General features: G+C 40.0%; 1 protein-coding gene across 5 annotated transcripts in view; it reads left to right on the top strand.

Annotated features, from left to right (window-relative positions):
- Positions 1-19,961, top strand: part of LOC307206094 (contactin-4) — a 532,821-nt gene that overhangs the window by 162,548 nt on the left and 350,312 nt on the right. For 4 of the 5 annotated variants that reach the window (XM_079958879.1, XM_079958885.1, XM_079958880.1 and 1 more), the window contains one exon: positions 6,733-6,819. The exons of the other annotated variant lie outside the window; for it this stretch is intronic. In XM_079958879.1, the coding sequence (XP_079815005.1) occupies positions 6,744-6,819 (76 nt within the window). In that variant the 5' untranslated portion in view covers positions 6,733-6,743. The remainder of the gene's footprint in view (positions 1-6,732; positions 6,820-19,961) is intronic. 5 annotated transcript variants of the gene reach the window in all.

Here is a 19,961-nt window from a genome sequence, read left to right as displayed (position 1 = left end):
AGCCACTCACCTAACAAATTCAGATACAACCCAAGACAAACTGTGGACTGGATTTCTTTCTGAAAAGTATAGTGTGCTAGCTCCTACAAGTCTGTCGATAACTAGAGCAGTGTGTGCCTCTTTTCAAGCTAAATGTAACCTATTCAAATGACCTGTTTTGATGACCTTCAGCTCTATTCATTGTTGATTTTATCAGATGCTAAGAGAGTGCACTACCTAACACAGGAAATCTCTCTGGGACTATGCATAAAGCAATGATCAAATACCTTGGCTGGGAGAGAAAAGCAGGGCAGTTCCTTGACCACACAGCTGTGAATGTTTCCTTTTTCACCTTTCAATAGCACCACTATGGCTTTTCACCAGACATAGCACAGCTGTTGTTTAATCTTACATCACATTGTCAAAGTTCTTTACCTTATAACATGTTGTGCCAGGAGTGTTGAGCCTTTTATCTGGCCTTGTATACCTAACCTTTTCTAGTGTGAGTGACCATGCCAGGGAGCAAACATATTTGTACTGCTATTGATTGTCTTTGTTCGTCAAGACTCTGTATTATTCTACCCAAAGCAAAACAGAATTTTCACAATGTGGGCTTTTAGTTGTTACATGTTACTAGAAGACACCTCAATATTTACTTTTTCATTTCTGGAAGGGGCAGTGAAAAGGTTTATCTTTTCTTTATGATAAATGTAACATTTAGGTGGAGTTTTGGAAATGTTTTAGTATCAGAATAACATTAAAAATATGGTAGTCATTATATTCTATTTGGGACAATAGTGTTCAGTGTTAACTTTCTTGTCTGAAGGAACAAGCACAAACACAGCATATGCAAGAAAAAAGAATGCAACTTTGGATGTTACTAAGAGCAAATATGGTAAATATGAGTGGATTTTGTGAAAAACCACAGCTGCTTTGTTTTTCCCTTGGTTCTGCTGCCATACAATGATTTGACTTAGTGTTCATGTGAACCCAAGTTTATTACTTGCCTTGCTCCAAACAAAACTATAAAATGTAGCACTGGTTCAGATGCAATACTAAGCCAAACCATGTCTTAGTGGCAGGTAGCATGACAACAACAGGACAGGGGGAGAAGCAAAGTGGCCACAATTTTACTCTGAATGTGCTCATATTTACTCATTCATGCTGAATTATGATTAGAATTATATGTGAACTGGTACATATTAATTCTATAATAGGGATTTGTGGGGGTGGGTGGGTGTGATTGACGAAAATAAAGAACAAAACAGAGAATGCATTTTTCCTCTCTATATCTAATATTGTTGACTTACCTTCCACTGCGCAGTACCCTGTTATAGGCATTTGCTTTCAGCTTCATGGCGAAAGGAGAGCAATAGTGAATCGATCTATCAGTGTCTCCAAGTCATGTGTGTTATGATGCTACCAATTCGTTTTATTCATGGAACACCTGGGGAAAGCAAAATCCAGGTTGCTGTAAAATTCATTCATTTCTAACTTTTGGATAGCTCATTTAGTACCTATTTTCCTCCCTCTTTTTTCCTTTTTGCATCATTTCTTAGTCTCTACACTCCATCTCTGGAGGTCTGCTAATGCTCCTTTTTTCAGGCTTGTGACAGCTACTGTGCCTTACACAATTCTACTCATGACACCAGCCTCCTACATCCGTGGCTCTGTCTTCACCCATTGAAGACTTCTAGAGAATGGCTTTTAAATACTTGAGACTTGGCCTTTTAGTGGAGTCTGGTTTTGAAAGTAAAAATACAGACTTAGTCATGTTGTATAATGCTACCCTTTCCACCCAGGAAAAATAGTGACTATTACAACAGAGTTTGCCTGTTTACACTTGTACCAAAAGGTCTACACAAATATATCTGGTACATTCTAGCTTGTGTGATCAGCAAATTCTCGGGTTGAGGTTTAGATCAGAGTTGAATAGCAAAAGAAAGATTAATCCTCTCACTGTCAGGCCAGATCTCTGTGGCCTCGGGATCAGAAACCCTTCTTATTTCGGTGCAGCTTGATCAGGCTATCATTTCACATTTATATTACTTCCAGGGAAGCAAAGCAGGAAGGGGGAAGCTAGTGTGTGTCAGAAATAAGAGGTTTTCTTTCAGATATTCACCTAGGCTTCAGTCTAGATGGAAGACAAAGAGGAACTTTGCATTGGGGGCTATGTGAGTGGTTCAGACATCAAACCACTCACCTGGGGCTAGGGTCTGTCTGATGTCAACATGTAGGTTAAAGGAAAGCATGCCACTTTTCTTGGGATGTTTGGAAAATTATATTGCACTTGTTTGCTTTTCTGCATCTCCATGCATGGTAGTAGGAGGGCTGGTAAATGCAGGCACTCAATTCCAACAGCAAGTACACATTTGTGATTCTGCTGCAGGCTTTGGACAACCAGCCTTGGGCTCCATGGACTCTGATCCACCAGCCATGGGAGCCTGGTCCAGTTACCCAGCTGGTGGTATGATAGCCTTAGTCTCAGTCAGCTCCTCCTTTGCCAACTCTGAGCTCAAGGAAGACTTGCCAAGTCATTTTTGTGAGAGAAAATGAATAGGGCCTCCCCTCAACATACTTTATAAAAAAATAGGGCATTATTTAATTACAGATAAGAACATGTTGCAGTTTTAAAAACCAGAACAGACGTGAGTATGAGGACAAAAAAAACAAATGAGCAAAAACACCCAACCCCATTCATCAGTTTTGTTTCATCAAAGGGGTAGTAAAGCAGCAAGCTGTTTGCCTAAAGGCATCAAGTCTGGCAAGGATAATGTCGCACAGGAAAAACAAACAAACAAAAAAACCAGAGGAGCTGTGCAGATGTAGCACCCACCTCAGGCTATAATTCTTCATAGGTTTCCATCATTTTTCTTGCAGCAGTGGCAGCCCTATCCAGAGCAGCAAGATGAGACATATGCAAGCTAGGAGATGTTTGTGCCTATGTCTTGTTGTAGCTGCAAAAGTAACAAGGAAAAAATGGTAGCTGTGGTGTCGTATTAAAATCCTCAGACCTTCCCTGTAGCTACAAGTTCTGCCAGTAAGCACACCTTGCAATCACCAGCTTGAGTATTTACTTTCACTGGGTGGTTACTGCCTTACTGGGAAACAACTAAAGTCAGGGGCAGAGCTACAGCCTTCTGGGTGATTGTACATATGCAATTAGCATGCCAAAAGTGAATGCTCTCGAAGGTAGAAAGTGCTTTTATTTATAGCACCTTTCTTAACATTGCATACAGCTGTAAGTATCCAACTGGTGTGAAGCTGCTCTTATAGTCGGGAGCACCAACAGTATAATGACCACAATTGCAAGTTTAGCTCTAGGGCTTTATTGGATAGATAATATTTTAGATGGCTTCAGGGGGGTTTTTACATGCACAAGAGCGACTAATATGCCAGGTTTTTTTTTTTTTTTAAAGTGAAGATTTTAAGCCTAATCCTTATTCATGCCACAAGACATCCATAGCAATTCCACAAGTGCATTACTGTGGTGGTGGGAGAGCTGCTGGTAGGTTGACAGGTGAAAACTTTCATGTGTGGACCAGTACACATAGGGGTTGCAGATGGAAACTGAATCAGTCCCTTGGTTAAGATTTGCTATACAAGGGATCACTTCTCAGGAAAATTAAATTAAAAAAAACCCTTGCATAATTGAATCACAGTTCCCTCCCACCCACCCCACAAGTGGTTACCAAAGTGTGTCGGTTGTCTAAGGCTTCGCTTTACACATTCCTTAGTCACGGTTTTTGGAGCATATAGATGACTCTGTATTCATCTTGTTAGGCTTTAGATTAATCTAGTTTCTTTTTGCCTGTGAACTCCACAGATGGAAGCCATTCATCACAAAAAAAGTGTTCTTTTTGTTCTGTTGCTTTGCAAACTTGGTTTGTAAATTTCTGCTTGACTGCAATATTACAAGCCTTTGTGCTCACTGTACAAGCTTTTGGGGAGTGAGAATCTTCCCCTCTGTCCATCCGTCATGTTTCTTTTTTCCCCCAGTTTAGGTTGTGGCTGGCAGAAGCAAGTCCCCAGTCAAACCTTGAGAAATCAGGAGTAAATTTTTACATCCTTTATTAATCCTGCTAAATTGTAAATCAAGCAGGTTTTCATGACCTGGACTCTTTTCTATTTAAGTTTTAAGAAGAGTCCATTTTTGTCACTTGGAATCCGTTTTCCTATAGCAGAGATCGCTCAGAAATATTGCATACATTTGAAGTGGGTAGAGGAAATAGTAGCTTATGGAGCATGTGGAGACAATTTTTATTTTCAACGAAACTTTGTATTAAATTAGATAGTGGCAATATTGAAGATAATAAATCTTTTATTTCACCAAAATATCACCACTTCATTTTTCTTGGAATTTTAAAAGATTATGCTTCCTGCAGCTTGTTTTTAAGTAGTACCATCCTTGCAAGTTTTGAAACAAACACACAAGCCAGATTCTTTCTAAGAGTAATCAAGTGTCAAATATATAAAGTTATAGATGGTGCCTTCCTGCGTTTGGAAGCACACAGTCCATTTATTCATTAAAACTCTGAAAGCTTAAATGTGTAAACATCCAGAGCTGTTTTGTGTACCTGTCACTTTGGTAGTTTTTTTTTTTTAATGAACATTGATCATGCTCATCCAGACATATATTTGAATTAAGCAAATAGAAGTGCTTTCTCAGAACACTGGCAGAACTTATTTCTCTGACTAATATTTGAAAGAGCCCCAGGATGCACCTGGGAAGACACTTATCCATTTTAGGCACCTTAAGTCAATATTAATCCCAATAAAACATGATCCACTCTTAAGAAAGCTATTACAGTTTGAGAAATAGGTCGGCACAGAACATTCCAGTTCCTCCTGAAATAACCCTCAAATGTTTTTATCCTGCGATTTATCTAGTAGTGTATAAATATGGTTATAATCCTAGGGTGTTACTTCATAGTAGAGATTAGTTACCCAAGAAATGATAGCTTAAAAGTTGAGCCAGCAGTTTACAGACAAGTACAAATATTTTGATAGATACTATGTAGCTTGGCTTTCAAAAACTGAAGCCCTTAATAGCAACAAATGTCTTTTAGATGGGCTTATGAAGAGCACAACTTTAATACGAGCCACTTAGAGTCGAAGTTGTTATTTTGGTGCTTTCTTATGGGGGGAAATGACAGACAGGAGGAAACCTTTTATTGAGAGTGAAAAGACATGCTCTCTTGACTGCTCTTTCTTACTCCTGCATATGTGGAGATACTGCTGTCATGAGGCAATGGAGTGATATTGTTTGTAGGTAGTGGGGATGGCTTTATTACTCCCCAGAGCAGGGCATCAGAACTTTGATCAAGAACAGCTGGAACAGTGTCTATTGAAATAGAGATTTACTTAAGTGAGAGTGAAATTAGATTATTTCAGCTGAAAACTCTGCAACGTCTAGAGAAAGCACCTCCTTTCGGCTGAAGTCATAGTCAAATAATTAAGAATAGCAAGAGGCACTGGATAGTACGTAATCGGCTTTGCTGGAGCTTGTAATTTAACTGAACAAGTTGATAACAAAAGATTTTCTGTCCTCCAGGAAAAATAAGAGAGGCAGATGTTTTGCACAGCACCGTTACTCTTTTGCCCCCAGCTCCGGAAGTGCTTTGCTCCTCCATACCCAACCCCTGTGCTCTTGCATTTCACACACCCACTGACAACTGTGTAAGAGTTATTATTCTTTGGTGTACTAACTCTCTATATCTATACACACACACATTTTAACAAGAATTCCTTTGCTGGATAGTGTGTTCTCTCTCTCTCTCTCTCTCTCTCTCTCTCTCTCTCTCTGTGTGTGTGTGTGTCTGTGTGTGTGTGTCTGTGAACTATACCAACACAGACAACTTAAAACAACAAATGTTACAAAAATACACATGGTGTTTACATGTGCAAATGCTATGTTGATAGAAATATAGACTCGTTACCCGTTCCTTCTTAATGACACACTTCTTCTCTCAACTTCGTGGCTTTTATGCAGGACTCCACTCACCCACCCTCCCAGGGACCAAACAAGCTCACAGCTCACCTGCAAAATCCCACAAAGAAGAGCGCTCCATGAACCTGCTGTCGTTATCCTAAGCACTCTCTCTAGACAGTTTTTATCGACTGCCACCAGGGTAGATGGCATTTCCCCAGGCTTCCCACATTATGCCCTATTCAGCAGTCAGCTGCACTCAGGGCCATGATGTAAGTTGAGTCAACCACCTCAGGCAGCAGAATCCACAGGGGCAACAGGTGCCAGTGTAGATCCTTATACCGCACCCCCTTCCACCTTGTTCCTGATGTAGAGCTTCATTCAACACTTTTTTCCTTGCTTGGGAAGCACCATTTTGTGGTTCACTTCAGGTTCAAAAATGTCTTGGGTCATTCCTGGCTGCACTCTCCACATTCAGTTCCAGGCTATAGCAGGTTTGGTGATATTCTCAGGTGGGCCCAAGGATGGCAAATAGGACATCCCTCCACTCTTACAGTTCTTTCTGTAGCCTCTGCAGGCTTCTCATGCAGCTGTTTTCTGTCCCATGGCAGAGCTTGCTTTTATGGGTAGAGATGACAAGGTGGATCAGCATCCCTACAAAGGATCATGTGACTCGGTTGTTTCTTATCTTTTCTCTGTGTTATAGCTCTATAATGTCCTACATCTTTTTCTTTAGGTCTATGGGCTCAGCACTGTCCACCTTACATTATCTGCTTCACTGATCTAAATAAGAGCTCTGGTTTGTTTTTGCTTTTTTAATGCAGGTGCGTGTCACATGTTTGGGACCCTTCATCATAAATACCAGGGAAAGAGCTATCCCATGGACAGTTTAAGAAGCGGTTCCAAAAAAGGTGAGCGTGATTTCTGAATGATATAATACATTCCTTGTTTGTCAGTTTACAGATACTCTGAAGAGGAAAATACTTTTCTATGTTCAGGCTATGTTTTCTTCAACTCTGCAGTACCTGTGCCATAATCCTGGTGATCAAAGTTTGCAAGTAGTTTCTAGCTGGGTTTAGCAGCAGCAGTCCAAATATGTCAGGCTGGGCCAGGATTAGAATCCCAAATATATTCTAGTCACTGGGCCTCTAATATCAAATTGTTAATAATTTGTGGCATAGTTAATCCTCCCCCTCTCCCCGTGGATTGTATTCCAATTCTGAAAACAGCAAAAGAGTCTCCACCCATCCATAAGTATTTCTCATAGTGTTTTGTAATTTTGCCATCACTGTGTTCCTAAACATTCATGCCAACTTCTCTGCCTGAAATATAGTAGTAACGAAACACTCTTGGAAGTGCTGTAGATAACCGATTTGCACTTAAAAGTTGTCAGGGCCAATCTACCATATACAGTGGTACCTTGGGTTACATATGCTTCAGGTTACATACGCTTCAGGCTACAGACTCTGCTAACCCAGAAATAGTACCTTGGGTTAAGAACTTTACTTCAGGATGAGAACAGGAATTGTGCTCTGGCGGCGCAGCGGTAGTGGGAGGCCCCATTATCTAAAGTGGTGCTTCAGGTTAAGGACAGTTTCAGGTTAAGAAAGAGACCTCCGGAACAAATTAAGTACGTAACCAGAGGTACCACTCTAATTTACTTTAAAAATCTAAGGCAGCAAGGCTAAGAAATTCCTGTGCCTAGACAGCTAGACTGAGTAAGTAGCATTGGAACAGACTCATTTGGAAAGTGGTGGACTCTCCTTCATTGGAGGTTTTTAAGCAGAGGTTGGATGGCCATCTATTTATGGATGCTTTAGTTGAGATTCTTGCATTGAAGGGAGTTGGATGGGATGGCCTTTAGGGAATGGGGAGCTGTGTATATGCTGTTGTCATCATCTTTGTCCATTAGCCATGCTGGGTGGGGACTGATGGCAGTTAGATTCTTGCAACACTTAGAGGGTCTCAAGTACCCCATGTTTAGACTAAAGCAGATCCAAGGGTTCAATTCATGATGAACTAGGATTGTTTTTACCATATTCTGACCTCTTTACCAGCATGATTAAATACTCGTTGTGGTCTATGTTGATGTCAAACATTTGATCAGAAGCAAATGTTTCTTCTGTAATGATTGTAGGTGGACAAGTAGGCTAGAGACAGGGAATTTAAAGAATGATTTGTTTGGGATTTGTATTTTGAAACCATAAAACTATATCAGAAAGATTATTGTGATCTGTTGAAGTGGGAATTGTACAGAGTTTCATTGAAGCTTGATGGATTACGGTATTTTAATATTTTGTTGGAAGCCGCCCAGAGTGGCTGGGGAAGTCCAGCCAAATGGGTGGGGTATAAATATGTTATTGTTATCATCATCATCATCATCATCAAAATTTGTCCCACAGAACAGTCAAATGATTTTACCTGATTAGCTAACCTCTTTCTGACAGTGGCTAATGCTGACATTTTAGCCTAATTGAGCTGGTCAAATTATTCATTGTTAATAATTTATCTGATTGATTTTGGCACGTTTCTTTTTAGAAATTATTCAAGGCTAATTTTTCCTCATTCTCATCATTTAACTTGCCTTGTAAAAGGGTTGATGAGAAAATAATTTATACAAACCACCACCCAGAAAACTTCTTGATATATTATAGAACAGTGAATGTTCTTCACAGGACTCTGTTGAACATTGGCTTATAAAAAGTTTCACAATGAAATGCTTCAGGGTGAAAAGTTTGCCTATTTCGTCCCTCACCCACCCTGGTGATATGAGCCTCCTCTCCCATAGATGACTAGTCTAGTGGCAACAAGATTAACAATAGCCCAGCACCAGGAAGTCACTAATAAATGGCAGTAAATTAACTGTCAGCGGTTGTTGATGCTTATGAAAAAACTGACACACTAAGTTGAACAGTGGGTAGGCTCTTTATACAGTTTGGCATTAATTATTTCTTTCGTTAACCAAGAAGACACCCAAACACATGTATCAAATCAATATGCCTGTATTTGGAATTTGTGATACCAAGGTGGTTTCTGAAATGTTGCACAACCTACTTGAGACAGCTTTCCATCTCAGTGGAATCTGCGGACAAAATGCAAGCAACATGAATGCTGTCCAAATATAATTTATCCTCTCCCCCACCCCCACTTTATCCAGAAGGGTGACCCCTAAATGTGACAGTCCAGTTTCTTTGATCTGCTATATTTTCCAGAGAGAGAAGAGGATATGCCACATATGACTTCAGTCCTTTAAAAAATTACTCCATGGATGTTTATGTTTCTTCTGTGTTGCATGCATAACCATTAGTCATTCATTACACTCACAATCACCTGGGCAGTAGGTAAAATAGTCCTACTGACCACTGACTGTCGAGTAGTAGAAGGATGTAGATTTTGGATTGGTAATGGCTCCATTGTTTAGTATTCAGTTTCTTTGTTACAGTGAGACATAGAGGAGAATATTTAAATGTGAGTCAAGTGACATTCAAGAATGTTCAGTGCACAGCAGTCACTTTCTATTGTAACAATTATTATTATATGAAATAAAGGTTTCTAGTCTGTCCTGCAATTCAAATGTTCCTGCATTGTTGGACAGGAGAGGGAAAAGAGATCAGTCACTGATGAAGATAGCCGATGGCAGTGGGTAGATGAAACTGTCAAGCAAGTGAAAAAGCAATAAGGCATACAAAAATATTAAAACGAATATTTTTTATTCTAATCGGCTAGCAATCTGCAATTCCTTCTGCCCGAGGCTCACAGCTCCTCTGCGGGCTAAACAGAAGATGCTCTGAGACCTTTTATGCACTCATCCTAACACAACATAACCTTTCCTATGAAAAGAAAAAGTTTATTAAAGTATATACACACACACATACAGAGAACCTTTTGTTTAAATGTGTAACTGTCAGAAGAAACTACAAAAAAGGACACAAATGGGAAGAGCCTCTGGCAGAAACTAAAAAGATCAGATGAAAGCTACACCAAAAGATCTTGAATACCAAACATTAAACATGTTTGTTTCATGGGTGCACATTTAGTATATAGGTCTCTGGCCATACAGAATATTGTGGAATGCGCTCATTTGCTCCTCTCTATGTTCCATCCTGTGCTTTTGAGATGTTAAGGGACGCTGGTGGTGCTGTGGTGTAAACCACTGAGCCTTGGGCTTGCTGATCGGAAGGTTGTCGGTTGGAATCCCTGCGACAGGATAAGCTCCCGTTGCTCGGTCCCAGCTCCTGCCAACCGAGCAGTTTGAAAGCACGTCAAAGTGCAAGTAGATCAATAGGTACTTCTCTGGTGGGAAGGTAAAACGGTGTTTCCGTGTGCTGCTCTGGTTTTGCCAGAAACGGCTTATTCATGCTGGCCACATGACCCAGAAAAACTGTCTGCGGACAAACATCGGCTCCTTCGGTCAGTAAAGTGAGATGAGCGCCGCAACCCCAGAATTGTTGACAACTGGACTTAACTGCCGGGGTCCTTTACCTTTACCATGATGTTCCGTCATGTTATGAGCAGGTGCTTTTGAAATGTTTGCTCAGTGGAAAAGCAAAAGTGAATTGCCTTAATACAATAGATCTTCCTTTTAGCAATGTATGGAATTTCCACTATACAGGGAGATTAATGAGCATTATAAAAATCATTGGTGTACATCTGAAAATGTACCATATTAGGAAGCTCACAAGTCTTTCCCCTGATGTGGTAAACATTATCTGTCTCAGTACTAAGATGCCTTCATAATCTTCTTCATGCTAAAGAGTGCCTTCCCCAAAACAGTGGTACCTCAGGTTAAGTACTTAATTCGTTCTGGAGGTCCGTTCTTAACCTGAAACTGTTCTTAACCTGAAGCACCACTTTAGATAATGGGGCCTCCCGCTGCCACCGCGCCGCCAGAGCATGATTTCTGTTCTCATCCTGAAGCAAAGTTCTTAACCCGAGGTACTATTTCTGGGTTAGCGGAGTCTGTAACCTGAAGCGTATGTAACCCGAGGTACCACTGTACCAACCACCTCTGACCTGACTATTGACTATTGGCAATTGACACAGGGTTCTTTCAGTGCTTGGCTCTATTATTATTAATTTTCAGGAGGAAATTGAAAGCATTCCTATTTACCCAGCCATTTGGTGTCTGCAGAATATGGTTCCTGGCAACCCAGAAATAATTGGATGGAATAATGTTTTTAGCTGTAACTGCTTGTAGATATTTTGCTGCCCTGGGCATCTCGGGGGGGGGGGGGGAGGACAGGAGAATAATTCAATAACTAACAAAATAATAATAATAATAATAATAATAATAATAATAATGTATAGAATCATTTTCAAAGGTTTCTTGTGGACAGATTTTAAAAGGGGAGGTAGAACTGTAATCACATAAAATTCTTCTTGAGATGAAAAAGTTCTCAGTTCCTGTGGTAAAGTTTTCTTGTTGGGGTGTGTTGCTTGTGAGAAGTCATCCCAACCTCAATCCTGTAGCGAGTGAGAGAAGAAATCCTAAAATGGTCACTGTGTGAGACAAACATTTTCTTTTAACAAACACATCCTGTTTGGCTAATTGACACAATCTAGAACTGAAAATGCTATTCTGTGCACTAGCAAGAGAAGCAAAAGGCATTTTGTGCTACCTATTTTCCCAGAGTAATTGATATACTTTGCTCCATTACCAGCTATCCATCCTGAAGGCAGAGAAAAAAGGGTATTGCAGTACAATTTGTCATCCAAAACCAAATGCTTCTTGTGATCTATTCATGCTTCATGGACTCCCATTTTACATCCCATCCCATTTTACACATCCATGGTCATCCGTCCTCTTCTCTTTGGTTGTCTTCCCTTCATTGGCTGCAGCAGTGTGGCTGCCCTCTTAATAGTACCTTAAGACTATCTTCTTTCATGGTGATTCATCCATTCATTTAAGTCTTGGGTGAAGCTCTTGAAGCAGTCGTTTTAAATAAGAGAAAAAGAAATTAGATAAATCTACTAGTGGGACTCATTTTGAAAGTTCTAGATACAGTACACAATACTGAAAATTGACTCTACTCACAGATGTTCCTGCTGATGGAAGGAGAAAGATGGTTTTTGATGATACCATATTTCCCTGGCAGAGTAAGAGAATCTGTCAAAATATTTTCCAAATTGTAGGTTTTGCACATATTTTTGAATACAGTAGCGTGTTTTGCTATTAGTTGGATTTTGCAGTGGTTAAATTTTTATTTCTCTCATTCCACTTTCTCCTCTAAACCGCTGTTAGCTCCTATTAGTACATGCATTTTCAAGCAGAATATGATCCTTATGCCACCTGAAGTATGCATTTTCTTCTCCATATTTTTATAAGTTAATTTGATGAGAAAAAAATGTGTGTATCCTAGAAAGACCTAGAAAGACATAATTCTACATTTAACACCATATGCACGGTCCTCCTGTATGTGGAATCTGTTTTCTCTTCAAGCCAGCAGCCAATTGGCACTTCTTTCATGTGTAAAAAATGAGCTAAACAAGGAGTGGTAAAGAGTTAGAAAAAGCTAGAAGAAATTAACTGGAATTGAGTGACTAGACAGTAGTTTATAGATAGTGGTTTCTTTTGCACACATCGTTTAAACCAAGCATTCCCAGCTATCTCTACAATTGCTTATGTACATACCTCTCTTAAAGTTGGGTTTTTACAGGATAAGCAATTTGGATGTGGTTAGTTAAGATACGTACTTCATGTGGAAGAACCATTGCAGCAAGGGTGCGCAAACTCTGACCTTCCAGATTTTGTTGGACTAAGTCCTGTCATTTCTGACCATTGTTCATGATGGCTGGCGATGGCAGGAATTGGAATTGGGTTTCATCTGGAGAGCCACAGGTTCTTCATCCCTGTACTGTAAAGTGGGCGTTGGAGTACTTTACTGCACTGCACTTTGGGAAGACTTTGGAAGATTATTTTCAAATAGCAAGAACCAGACTTACAGCATATAGACTCAATTTGAGACCATCAGAAACAAGTGAGTTATGTTATAAGGATCTTCTTGTAGCACATTACTGTAGTGTAGGGTGGTGTTCATAGTGTTACCTCCACTGATTTGAAGGCATCTCTTGGAATAAATCTGCTCTGAAGGGTTTGGAGACTATAAAGCACACAGAGTGGGGGCACACAAAGCTGCAGGGTGGAAAAAGCATCACTGAAAATTGTCTCTGTCCTTATTGTGCTGATAGATGCCTTCAATAAGCAGAGAGAACACAACTGGATATCACCCACTATTTGCTTTGAAGGAAAAGGAGCATGCGGCTAAAGACAGTAGCTTAGACCCAAAGTTCCTGTAAGAACTCTACTCACAGGATGTTCCTGCTAGTGGAAGGAGAAATATGGTGTTTGATGATATCATAGTTCCCTTGCAGCATTGCTTAGGAGGGCTCACAGTGGGGTCAACGGGATGAAGGGAGAGATTAGTGAAAGCTGCCTCCCTGCCTTCCTCCAGTTGAAGCACCCTTTGGGTCACAGTCCTTTCCACAAAGGCAAAATGAGCACTTCTACTCACAAAAGGAACACTCTAGATCCAACACATAGTAGCTTAAAAGTGGAATACTAAGAGTGACATCACAGGGCTTAAACAAGAAAGCATGGTAGCCTATGCCATCCTTCAAGTCATTTTATGCCTTTACTGTAACTGCATACACACCCTACATTAAAAGCACATCCCACCCCCCAAAAAAGAATCCTGGGAACTCTAATTCACCCTTCACAGAACTACAGTTTCCAGCACCCTTAACAAATAAAAGTTTCTAGGATTCTTTGTGGAGAGGAATGTTAAATAGCTGTAATGCAGACATGTCCAAAGTCCAGCCCGGGGGCCGCTCGGCTTAATCTGGCCCCTGTGGCAGTTTATTTCCCAGGGTAGAATCCGAAAAGAAGGCCAACAACCTGAATCCTAAAAAAAGGTAAACAACTTTGGGCTAAAATGCTAAAATGCTAAAAAAAAAAAGCTTAACAACTTCAACCCTAAAGAAAAGTCAACAACTTCGGTCGGCCCTCATGCATGTTCACTTCATCAAATCTGGCCCTCTTTGAAAAAAGCTTGGACACCCCTGCATGTTAAAGAGAACCGTCCACTATGTGAGAGGTACCAACTAGGAGGGTGATTTATTAGAAGGGTCGTTGTTTTGAATATTGCTGACCTAGACTGATCTTGTTGGTCCCTGAACAGCTATTCGGATTGGCATGAGGATTGTTGCAAACCCTGCATGACTTACTGTCTCAGTGTAGGCGTACTAAATCACCATTCCTGATACCTCAAAATCTTCCCCCTGTCAGCCGATTGACACCTGAACTTCCCACCACCACTCTAATATTTTGGCTACACTCCAAAATCTAATAAAGCTTTGAAAAGTGCCTATTCACATTGTTTCAGGAACTCAGGGAAAATTAAAACAGCAACTCTTAACTATTTTCATCAGCTATTCACATTGTTTCAGGAACTCAGGGAAAATTAAAACAGCAACTCTTAACTATTTTCATCAGCTAGTAGTTTTTGGAATAATGGAAGTTCCTGCAAATGTGTGCTAACAAATCAAATGCAGCTCATTCCGTCTGGGATTTTGGGGTAGTATTTATCTACTTAATACCACTTTTGGTATTAATTTAGTAGGAAAATGGGATATAAAAAATAATCTAAAATGAAACTACTCAGTAAAAGTCGAGACTTTTCTTTTCCAAAAACCAGACCCCCAACCCCCGGGTATTTTCAAATAACATGCCACTCTCAAGTCACTTGTTTTTTTTTAATGGAGTATCTGTTATGGGGATGCCACAATAAAGTCATTCTCCTGCACTTCCCCCCTATGTTTCTTCCTTTTCTTTTTTTAGGACTCACATAATCCAACCTTTTTAAATTATTGGAACAGCAATCATAATAGTTCATCTAGGCCGTTATTAACTACTGTAAGTGGCAGTGGGCCTCCAAGGTATCAGATAGAGTTATTTCACCACACCTACTTACCTGAACCCTCCATGAGGCTATTAACACACAGAGAGAGCACATCTTTCACATGGTGTTGTATATATTCTACAGAGCTGTGCAGGGATACTGACTGCTTCATCCCCTATGTTTATATTCTCACCTAACTGGTGATGCTTGTTCTGTACATCTTCATGCTTTAGAGAGAAATACATCTTAAATCTCTTCTTTTCTTTCCCCCCTACACTTTTCTTTTCCAAGCATCTCTGCAGATTTTCATAAAATTCATACTCTGTTTGTAATGGCAAAGAAATAAAGCAAAGAAATAATTATCTTCATAATTTCTGTCTCAATAATGTGCATTTGGAGAACAAAGTTAAAACAAATGAACATGCATCTGAAAACTTGATTAAATAATCAATAATTTTTATGGCAACTATAAACAAGAATAACATAATCAGGGAATTAAAGTGACCTTGAATCCAGGTACATTACTATTGTGCAGATATTGTTTGACTTTAATTTTTGACTTTAATTTTTATTAATGTAGATAATGGCTTATGCAAGCCTTATGGCTGTATTACTAGCACTCTAAAATTTAATTAGATTTTAGAACAGCTGTTAATGTCTTTTCTAAGATTCTGCCATTTGAAGGCAATGGTAGTAAACTGCATCCCTTTCATTTCATTGGGAGGAATTCAGTATCTTGCTAAGTTAAAGTCTCTTAGTGCTGTACTACTTGTGCTAGCAAAGTGACTTGCACAAAAGAAGACGCAGAAAGCCAACCCGGCTCTCGTGGCTGGTTACACAGCAGAGTGCTGTAGCACCATTACTTCCTATTGCAGAAGCAGTTTTACAGCCAGTTATACAACAAGCTTCCCTTAGCACAACTGTTGCACTGGATTTCATATTGCGCAGCCATTATTCCTGGTAGTGCAACAGCACTTACAATGATGGCCAGAGAATGCTGAATCTGGTCCATTATGTTTTGAAAATAAAGTGAAATGTTTGGGCATTGGCGCTGTAGTGTGTGAACTGGAGGCTTCAATTTTCCTTCCCCAGCTGAAATTGTGGTAAAAAACCCTTGCCCATGTGGCAATTAGCAAAGTGGGGAGTGTTTTTCCCCTGATGCTAAGTGCTTCTGTGTAAGCAGTTTTTACTGATATCTAAGCTGGAGAGGGAAGGCTTAACCTCTGCTCTGTGTGACTGCAATGCAAATGCCCCCCCCCCCATAAAGGACAAACAACATGACTGCTAATCAGGTCATTTCCATAATATGAAGTTAGGACCTAGATGTGGTGTTTAATCAAGGACGACACTTTAAATTCTCATTATCATGTAGGTGGCAATCACAGAGCCTCTTCTTTGCAGTTTACAACTTGGAAAACTTGCACAAAGGCCAGATTTCCACTTAGAATCATAGAATCATAGAGTTGGAAGAGACCACAAGGGCCATCGAGTCCAACCCCCTGCCAAGCAGGAAACACCATCAGAGCACTCCTGACATATGGTTGTCAAGCCTCTGCTTAAAGACCTCCAAAGAAGGAGACTCCACCACACTCCTTGGCAGCAAATTCCACTGTCGAACAGCTCTTGATTGTCTCATGAACCAAGCAACTTTTTGACTATGTTTGGAACTACAGCTTCATTAAAAAAAACAACTCCAGGACATGGATACTGAGCTGTAGAATTCAGGGCAGTGTTTATTGATAGTTCCTATACTTTACCCCCTGCCTAAGTGCTAATTCCAGAGTAACAGTATATGTGAATAATTCTTCACACAGCAGCAATTTCATCCAGCAATTTACAGGTACAGGCATGGTCATGGGACAGAGATGGTGAGTATGTGGCTCTCCACATGTTTTTGACTTCCACCCAAGTCAGCATAGTCAGTGATCAGAGGTGATGGGAGTTGTAGTCTAGCAACATATATTATGCCGCCTGTTTCCTTGCATAGCAAGCCCACCTTTCCATTCTGGCAAGTGCTCAGGTATCATACCAGGCAGGTATATGGAACTTTGCTCTGTTTTCTTGTGAACATGATGAGACACAGGACCTTTTCTGAGCTTTCAGATGGGGGACGGGGGACGGGATTGTTTCCACAGCTTTGTCATACTTCCATGTACTCAAAAAACATACGTTCAAAGAACGGATAAACCACTAGAATTATCTCTCTGCTACAAGCTTTGGAGGAAGACTGGGACTTCTAGCCATAATAATTATGGGAAGGTAATTGAATGACCTCTGCACTCCAACTTCTCCGCCATGGATCCCCTAATTTTCTGATATGGATGTCCTTGTAGGTTTTAAAGGAATCTGAGGATTTTATGGCCCATGCTCAGGGCACGAGTCAGGCCTGTTGGCTTTCATCATCATTTGGTTAGAACTAAGGTAGAGCACACTCAGAAGCTCCCTCTTTCTGCATATTGCAGACATTGATTAATAGTGGTTGAGTAATATCTGTGCTTAGTTAGGATTTAGGAACTACCGATAACTTTCTATGGTATCCCGCAGTACCTCGGAGCACAGCAATGATTTATGCCTTTATCTGCTGGCCATAGAGAAAGTCTCCTTATATTAATGTACACTTGAACTTTCAATGGTCACTTCGTACTTTTCTTAAATACTATATTGGTATGTGTAAAAACAAAACAAAGCGCAATCCTATTATGGGCTTTTTAAATGAAGATAATTAGGATGAGAAAAATGGAGAGCAATTCCTCATGCTTTATAAGACCTTGTCAGCTCAACTTGTATTCACTGTATCATGGTAATTATTGAGAATATATGTTAACTGGGGGAGAAATGCTGTAAAGTAAAAATGGATGCAGAGATCAGATGTGTTAGGAAAAGATATTATAATGATATATGACAGTGACCTAATTTCTGCAAGCATCTCCCAGGATAAAGTAATCCACTAATTTATAGCTATATAATTAACTGACCAAGAACAAAATCAATCATGTCAAAATCATCAAACTGTGTAACAAATCACTATAACTTTCTGAAAAACTGTCTTGTACGACTCTGTTATCTTCACTGAACTCTCTTTATAAATTCAGTAAAGCAAATTAATATACAAAGTTAGAGATCAACATCTCCATTGTTTTACATTTGAACTAACCAGGATGGGGAGAAGAAGGAAAATCATAGATTATGTGGAAGAATGATTTCCAAGCTTTCAGGGAACTGGACTATAAACTGTTGTTTCTTCAGGATATTGTTATATAGTGTGTATTCTGATAGAGCACATATATAGAAGAGAAATGGAAAAAAGAGTTTGTAACTCAAAAGATAAAAGTGGTCCTATATGTAACTATATCTATCATTGTATAAAGAAGATAAATTGGAGTAGAAAATGTAAACTATGAAATCTTCCTTTGTACATTACAAATCCCAGTAGAAATGGTTTGGTTTCATTTGAGAGACACTAACAGCATCATAACACAGCAAGTGGCCCTTTATGAACTGGCTGCCAAGAATCAGGGGAAAGGAAGTTAGATAAAATCAATGTAAGTTGATTTAGTAATTCAGTTGTAATTCATTGGTCCTTGGTCCAAGCCATGTTCACTGTGAGCAGTGGGGACTAGAATTTGGAAATGAGGTGAGGTGGAAGGGAAGGTAAACTTCCAATACTGCTGAATGGGATTATCCGGAATTTTGGAGTACATTGCCAGCAATATACCGATGACACACAGCTCTACTTCTTTACATCTGCAGGTTTTGTAGTGGATGTGCTGGACCGCTGTCAGCAGTGGACTGAATCCATATAAAACTGAGGCACTGTTAGTGGATAGTTTCCTAGACCAGATGGATGGGAGGTTGCCTGCTATTGATTGGGCATGCAGCATGATGGCTGTCGCTTGAGGATCCAGGTGACCTGGGTGGTGCAGAGAGAAGCTGCCTTCTATCAGCTTCAGCTAGTGGCCCAGCTCCACCCCTATCTAGAAAGGGATAGCTTAACTTCTGTTGTCTATGCTCTGGTAACCTTTAGGTTAGATTACTGCAATGCATTATATGTAGGGCTATATTTGAAGACGGTTTGGAAAGTTCTGCTGATGCAGAATTCAGCAACCAGGTTTCTTACAGGGGCAAGATGGTTTGGGCATATAATGCCAATCCTGCCCCAACTACACTGGTTGCCAATTAGTTTCTGGGCCCAATTCAATGCTTGTTTTGATCTATGAAACAATTCAGGACTGTAATACCTCAAGGATCACCTCTTCCCATATCAACCAACCTGGACCCTGCAATCATCATCTGAGGTCCTTCTTCATGTGACTCCCCCACAAGAGATCTGGAGGGTGGCAACACGAGAATGGGCCTTTTCTGCAGTGGTTCCCCACTTGTGGAATGCTCTCCCCAGAGAGACTTTGTTTTTTATTACGATATGTACTTTTGTGTTATTATATTGTTTTTTTAACAATTAAAACATCTATATTCACGCTTAGTATTAATCCATATCTTGGGATTCAGCGAATCCCCTGACTTCCCTCCCGTCCCTCCCCTGGTTCCTTTGTGTTATTTTTATTAGTGCATGTCAACAAAAAAATCTTTATCTCTAATTACTTCCTTATTATATTGTAAACTGCTGTGTGATCTTTGGATGAAGGATAGCATAGAAATTTAAACAACAAAAACAGCACCAATAATCTTTTCATCTGAAATTAAGCTGCATTTGAGCTTGTTGGTGTCTCCGGTGTCTTCCCCCTCTTGCATCATGGGCTTTGGCTTGTATTGTGGGTGTATGTTCTGTGTTGTTTTGTTGAAACTGTTGCTGCAGATTAGTGAAGACCTTTAGCGAGGAACAATAAACTTGTGAACTTGAATGTCACAACCAGCTGTGCTTTGTGGAGAAGTAATTGGGTGCTCCCTTATTCCCTTCAAAGAACAAGTGATCTAGGACCTCCTCATTGACTCACAATCATCCAGACATGCAATATTCATGATTTCTCTACCCCCACTTTCAAAATTATGATGGCCATAAAGCCAAATATAGTACAAAACCTTAGAAGTGCCATGGAACAAACAAACCTGGTCTGAATATTTGTCAGGAGTTCTGTGCAGAAATGATGTGACAAAGGTTCCCTTTAAAAAGTGAAACGTGGATGTTCACCTTTGTCAAA

The sequence above is a fragment of the Podarcis cretensis genome (assembly GCF_951804945.1).
Source record: "Podarcis cretensis genome assembly, chromosome: 2".
Lineage (NCBI taxonomy): Eukaryota > Metazoa > Chordata > Lepidosauria > Squamata > Lacertidae > Podarcis > Podarcis cretensis.
This window is presented reverse-complemented; position numbering and strand designations above follow the sequence as displayed.